Source organism: Ahaetulla prasina, chromosome 1, assembly GCF_028640845.1.
Source record: "Ahaetulla prasina isolate Xishuangbanna chromosome 1, ASM2864084v1, whole genome shotgun sequence".
In the NCBI taxonomy this organism is placed as follows: Eukaryota; Metazoa; Chordata; class Lepidosauria; order Squamata; family Colubridae; genus Ahaetulla; species Ahaetulla prasina.
In genome coordinates, this window is record NC_080539.1 from 53,645,305 (window position 1) to 53,652,177 (window position 6,873).

Genomic DNA, 6,873 nt, shown 5'->3' on the forward strand with positions numbered 1-6,873 from the left:
GACAGGAACAGTAGGCACGTTTGTGCGCTTATGCACGCCTCTTATGGTCCTCTTAGGAATGGGGTGAGGTCAATAGTAGAAAGTTTTTGGTTAAAGCTTTTAGGATTATGAGAAGAGACCACAGAGTCAGGTAAAGTATTCCAAGCACTGATGATTCTGTTACAGAAGTCATATTTTCTGCAATCTATATTAAAGTGGTTGACATTAAGTTTAAATCTATTGGTTGCCCTTGTATTATTGCAATTAAAGCTGAAGTAGTCTTTGACAGGAAGGACATTACAATAGATGATTCTATGAGTTAAACTTAGGTCTTGTCGAAGGAGTTCCAAGTTTTCCAAGCCTAGGATTTCAAGTCTAGTGGGATAAGGTATTTCGTTGTTTACAGAGGAATGGAGAACTCTTCTTGTAAAATATTTCTGGACACGTTCAATTGATGTCAGAGATATGGTGAGGGTTCCAAACAGGTGAGCTGTATTCTAGAATTGGTCTAGCAAATGTTTTATATGCTCTGGTTAGTAGTGTAGTGTTTTTGGAAAAGAAGCTACGCAAGATTAGGTTTACAACTCTTAGAGCCTTTTTTGCTATGTATTTGCAGTGGGATTTGGCACTGAGATCATTTGACATGAAAACTCCAAGGTCTTTAACGGGATGGGGGTCATCTATGAGGTAATGTCCATCAAGCGAGTACTTAGTGTTTGGGTTCTTTTTTCCTATATGTAAGACTGAGCATTTCCTGGTTGAGACATCCTTTGGATTTCCTCTCCCGGCATAGCACTGACCTCGCACAAAACATTTCGGCCAAGGTCAGCTACGTGCTGCCACCTAGCTGGACCAACCTGGATTAGCAGAGGGAACTCATTGCGTATAACTTCAAGTACAATAACTACCTCTCTGGACTGGCGGTACAGACCACGAACTACGCAGGCACAATACTTTTTATTATTATTATTATTTTTCAGGCTGTCTAAAACATTGCCCGATGAAAATGTCATTTTTCTCTGGCCCCGCTAACATCAACATGATCCATATCCTGACTATGCGATTCCTTTCATATCCTTTGTTAATATATTTAGTTTCATTTCGCTTTCTTTTCTTTTTTTCTCTCGAGGGAAGACATTTCAGGCACTGCTTCGGCCCTACTTTTGGTACAGAGGTCCAAGAAGGAGCCAGTCGCAAGAAAGGTCTTTTTGACGTAGGCGTCGCAACCGGGTGCCTTCTCGCTTGCAAAGCTGGAGAAGCGGGAGCGCACATGTAACTTGGGGGAGTCATTCCGAAGTCCCGTCATGTATTATAAATTCGGCGGCTTCACGCAGAGGCTGGTTGGGGCCGGCGTTCCCGCCGCCTACGTAACGAGTAATCAGGTAACGAGAATCCTGTTGCCGAGCGACCGGCGAGTTGACCTTCACGGTTTTATTCGGTTGCAAGCGGAAGGATTTCCCTACATGTGCCTACGAGGCTCATTTCTCTTTAGGCGCCGGAGAACGCGAAAGGCGAGGGGGGGGCGGGGGCGATGCCTTAAGAAAGGATACCGAAGAGGGTCTGCAGGGGCACGTGGGCTCCCATTCGCGGGTGACAGCTGAGAGGTGGCGGTTGCTGCTGCTGCTCTCTTTCCTGCCGATTGGCTAAAAGGAGAAACGGAATTGCCCTTTCTCCGGGCGTTTTCCTGTGGCACGAGGAGCAACCGACGGCCAGGGGCACGTGGCCTTGACCTTGTGCTGTTAGAAAGGGCGCCCAAACTTTCACACATTGCGATTTTGTGTGTACAAGTGAAGTAGAGTCCATGTATATAGTTATTTAATTCAGGTGTTTAAAAAAAAAAACAACCTTCAGAGCAATTCCAAAACGGACAACCCTTTTACTAGGGGAGGAAAAAAGACATTTCTTCTGATTATCTTATTTTAAACTTTTCTGTCAGGTTTTTGCAAGGCTCTAATATGCAAATAGTGGGTGTTTAACTTAATAGTTACTGATCTCTAATATTGTATGAATTTAGGGAGGAATAGATAATCTTCAAGGCACTGATTTCTTCAAGAGCCCCAATCTTTCCAAATCCAGAAAGAATTTCCTGATGTGCAAGGATCCTTTTTTTTTTAGTTTTGATTAAAAAAAATTCCACGTCAAGGGGGAAAATGACCCACATGGAAATGAAAATACATAGAAGAAAAGAGGCAAATTAAAATTAATATGTTAAAAGGTGGGAAGAATATTTGTATATACAGCTAAGATCTGCAGTATAGTAGGGTTACCTGAACCTTTTAAAGGAAAGACCTTCACATATAGGAGTTGCTTAATAAACTAGGTTGGGAAATTGATTTATTTACAGTTCAGGTATTACAGATGGAGATAAACCCTGCTAATCACATGTAAATATGATGAACTTCCAAGGACAAAGTCTTTAAGACTCTTGACCTTTATAGTAAAAGTCACAGGAAGTAATACAAGCATGTTGCTATGATATAGTAATTATTTCTGCTTTAGACCAGGGTTGCTGAAATAAATTTTATTTAGTTTTTCTGGTTAACTGATTACTATTTTAAATAGAGTTTATGTCTAGATTCTATAACAATTTATGTATTAGTACATGCTTATATTTAGTTTTTTATTTAGTAACACAACGTAAAAAAGGGTTTCATATAAACAAATTATGAGCTGGCAAAAGCACGATAAATCTTTTGCCTGCCATTTAACTTGGCTTTCATGTTGACAGGAACAGGGGGGATTGCTGAGGTACTGTTCGTTTCCACTAATTTGCTTGACACAAAGCAATTTTTTAAAACACGATTTATTAAAATATTAGGATTTTGCCCTTACATGTTGACTTTAAAAGAACTAAGACTGCTTAAGAAAAACATCTATATTCTGTATAAATTCTGGTCTTATGAACTACATAAATTCTGGTTTTGCAAAGATATTAGAGACACCTTTAGATGCAATAAATTCAAAATTCTACAGTACTCAAAAGATCAAGATGTATTAGTGGCTCTGTTTAGCGCTTATATTGTATACCTAGCTGGTTGGTTAATATGGTTTTCAGAATGGATTTTATCTTATGGATTGGTTGAATTTATAGAAGGAGCAGGACTTCCAGACACTTAGCATAATTTTTTGTTGGTTAGCAGAAGTAATCTATAAGAGATCAGGCAATAATAAGTAATGTATTGAATAGCTGGGATAAATACAGGTAGTTTACATTTGGATGCTTGACAACTGACTCACATTTTTGATCGTTACAGTGTCCTAGAGTCACGTTATTCCTTTTTGCAACCTTCTGACAAGCAAAGTAAATGGGAAAACCAGATTCACTTAACCCTATTACTAATTTAAGAACTGCAGTGATTCACCTAACAAATGTGGCGAGAAAAGTTGTAAAATGGGGCAAAACTCACATAATTAATTTGAATGAAGTAGCAGAAATGGCAACCATCAAAATTTCAGTAGAATCTTATGATGGAGCTGTAAGATTCTAAATAGTAATCTGTTCTCCCCATCTTGAATAATCATAAAAATATTAATAAAGATCAATATTTTTAAATATTCCTTCCTTCAGCAGGTAGTTGTTTAAAAATAGGATTAACTGTGTCTCAGTTCACAGCATTTTTATAATCATGGGAAAGAGACCAAGCTTATATACAACAGTTTGTAAATATTAAGGAAATATCACGGGTCCTAATATCAATCAAAGTTCAGAAATTGTCCTCAAAAAACAACAGTTTGAACTGAGTAAGTTTACAGACACAGATCTCGTGTTAATTTTTAATCTAGCTGGATCCTACTGCATGTCTTGATACACTAAATGCACCATTTGGTTTTTAAAAAGTGTTTTTGATTGGCAGACAGTTTGATGGATGAGGTAACAAAAAGCAATTAGTAGGCATTAATTTCAAGTATACACTTATTAACCTTGTTAAAGTGCAAATTTAATTCTCAGCACATTGTGTTCACACTTGCTGTCTGGAATAATAAACTAGATCTGTATAAAGGTGATTGTCGTTGTGCTTCATAATGTGTTTACTTCAGTGTAGCCTTATTAAATTCAGTTGTGAATTACAAATTGCCATGGGGGAGAGTAAAGCTTTTCAAAATCATTTATATTCTGAGTCTTCACTGGCAGTATTTGAATGCATAAAGATACATTGCAATCTGGAGGGAATGTGTTCAACCCATAATTAGTGTTTGTTCAGGAATGCTCATAAATTTGATCAAAATTCCTCAGTAATGAAGGTAAATGGATTGCTAGTTTAGAATAAAATTTGCTATCTCTATTTTCTCCCATTTGAAGTCAACCTCCATGCTTGTTTTAAGACTGCTATAGTTCATAGATATCCTGAGCTAACTGAGCAAAATGGGTTTATTAACGTATTGAACACTCTGGAAAGGACAGGAAGGGGCAAGTGTACACCCACAATTAAGCATTTCTCGGCATTTTTCAGTTTATTCTACTAAGCAATAGTACCCTGTCTTGTTATTTCTTTCCCACTATTCAAATTTATTCTCATGCCAGAAATCCTGAAAGTACTGTATGGACTGAAGTAATGAACAAATGGATTTTTTGTGTCACAACTGATGGGTGCACAAAACACAAATATCAAGGATATTTGCATGATGGTCAGATGAGTCAAGGTGATGGCCACAGTCATGCATACAGAAGGGCAGGGCTTCAGTCACATTATTGTGGCTACCATTCTGACTTTAATTGGGGGGAAAAAGTCCCTTCTCCTTGTTAACAAAATCTTTGGGCTGCCTAACTAATTGTGCTCTAAATATGTATTTTGTCGGTATTTCTGGAATAGTCCAACTTTTGTTCATCAGGCTCCAAGCAGCTGACAAAATATAGGAAAATCCACAAGTTAAAAATTTTTCATTCCAGGTCAAATCAGATGTATTTTTGTTTTATACTCTTTTGTTGACTGATAATTGTTGTTTTCAATTGCATATATTGTTTATTTAGGGATTCAAGCCAGTAGTATCTGTGGAGTCTCCAGCTGTGATATTTGATACCCCAATTAAAGTTGCCCCAGACAAACAAAACAAGGTTGGGAGTTTGGTTAAGAACAAAGTACCAGAACTGCAGAAATTATTTCAGGTGAGAATTATTTTTTAAAAAATAGATATATAAACACTGTATTAATATACTTCATATGTTTCAGCTCTGCCTGTCATATTTAGAAGTTAGCATCTCTGTTTTTGCACTATATTCAAGATTGTATGTTTAATGAAAAACACAGAATATGCAGAGTTATACTTAGAAAGTATGGATTCTATTCTATAGTAGCAGCATTTCTAACACATTTTTATGTAAATAATGCTTTTTTTTTTGCTTCTTTGGTCTTGCTTGTCATGTTTTAGTTTTGAATAATACAGATCCAGGTTAACATCTTTGCCACTTTGTCCTTTGTGGGATTGTATCTGGCAATCATTTTAATTTTTGTAAGAAAGTATATGATGCCTATTTGGGCCTTGAAGTCATTCTTGAAAATAGTGCTGGAACTTCCATTTTGCATAGCAACATTTTGTTAATATAAAAAGGCATGGGACACAAGGAGCCATGTAGTTATCAAAAAATGGTCACAGATACTCATGCTAACTAATCCAGAAAATTGTATTACATATTTTTAAATGACACAGATTTCTCAAGATTCTGAAATTTATGTAAAATGTACATTTTTCATAGATAACTAGAACATTTTATTTGAAGATGAGCTAATTGGCAGGTTACAATTTAATTTTTCCCCAGGTTTTGCATAAATATTAATTTCCCCACTGTATTAACTCATATGTATATCTTTTGTGGATAGAGGCCTGATGATATTCCAATACATCTGAAACGAAGTGTTCCTGATCGACTTCTTTACCGGACCACTATGGCATTAACAATAGGAGGGGCCATCTACTGTCTGATAGCTCTCTATATGGCCACCAGTCCCAAAAGAGAGAAGTGAATAATGTATGTCCAGAAAGATCGTCATCTAACTTTGCTCTGAAAAGGAAGACTTGCACTTAACCTTCTGCTATTATACTGAAGTCATATGATAATATATTGCATATTCTTGGGTTTCATGATGAGTTGAAGACAAACATAGAGTAATGTAAGGAATTTAGAGTAAAATCACTACCATGGTGGAGAAAGTTATCACCTATGTAGTTTTACAGATTCCTCTACCTAACTGTCAGTAAAATAAAACTCAAGTAGAATGGTTAGCCTGAAGAACTTCCTAATAATAATAAGTTGATAGTTGATGCAGTGAGAGAGAGAGATAAGAATCTGACACTGAAGAGGTTACCATCTGCTGAAATTTTGGATGTAATTTTTGTGGAGTCATATTTGATAAAGAACTATTTTATTCTAACCTACCACAACTTTCTGTTCAGAATAATTGTACACTTCATTAATTCTGCTTCTCTCTTGCACATTTCTTGGAAAAAGTGTTGCATTTAAGGTTCTGTGTAGCATATTAATTCCACAATGGTTGCCTATCACTTTGGATATATTTTTGGTTCAACATTAGAATAAGTACAGAAAAATAAATAATTTATTCCTGCAAATTTGTCTAGCTTTTCTTAAATGATGAAATGGAATAATTTCTAAAATGTTGGTTTGCTTTCCATTTTTGTCACTTTATTGCTGATTGGTTGATTTTTTGATACTGTATTAAAATTGCACAATTCCACTATTATACAAAAGTAGATACAACTGAATTATTATCCACATAAAATGGTTTGATGTTTTCCCAAAATTAAAATTGAAAGCATCACTGTTTTAAAGTTCTGTTCGCTTTGTTAAACCAGCCTGAATGAGCTATGTAATAGCATTGGTATAATTTAGTAAAATACATTAGAAATATTTTTGCAGTGACAGATAATAAAAACATGGCA

The 6,873-nt window shown here is 36.0% G+C and overlaps 1 protein-coding gene across 1 annotated transcript; it reads left to right on the forward strand.

The window, feature by feature from the left end:
* The first annotated feature begins 1,172 nt into the window (after positions 1-1,172).
* LOC131189238 (cytochrome c oxidase subunit 7A-related protein, mitochondrial) lies at positions 1,173-6,543 on the forward strand. The gene is made up of 3 exons (XM_058165248.1): positions 1,173-1,361; positions 4,949-5,083; positions 5,796-6,543. Exons 1-3 carry the CDS (start codon positions 1,284-1,286, stop codon positions 5,937-5,939), a joined length of 357 nt encoding a protein of 118 aa, XP_058021231.1. The 5' UTR covers positions 1,173-1,283; the 3' UTR covers positions 5,940-6,543.
* Positions 6,544-6,873: the final 330 nt, after the last annotated feature.

Coding starts and splice junctions, on each gene's coding strand:
- LOC131189238 (XM_058165248.1), top strand. CDS start 1,284: ATGTATTATAAATTCGGCGGCTTCACGCAGAGGCTGGTTGGGGCCGGC. Junction 1,362..4,948: donor CCTACGTAACGAGTAATCAG/GTAACGAGAATC, acceptor TTGTTTATTTAG/GGATTCAAGCCAGTAGTATC. Junction 5,084..5,795: donor AACTGCAGAAATTATTTCAG/GTGAGAATTATT, acceptor TTTTGTGGATAG/AGGCCTGATGATATTCCAAT.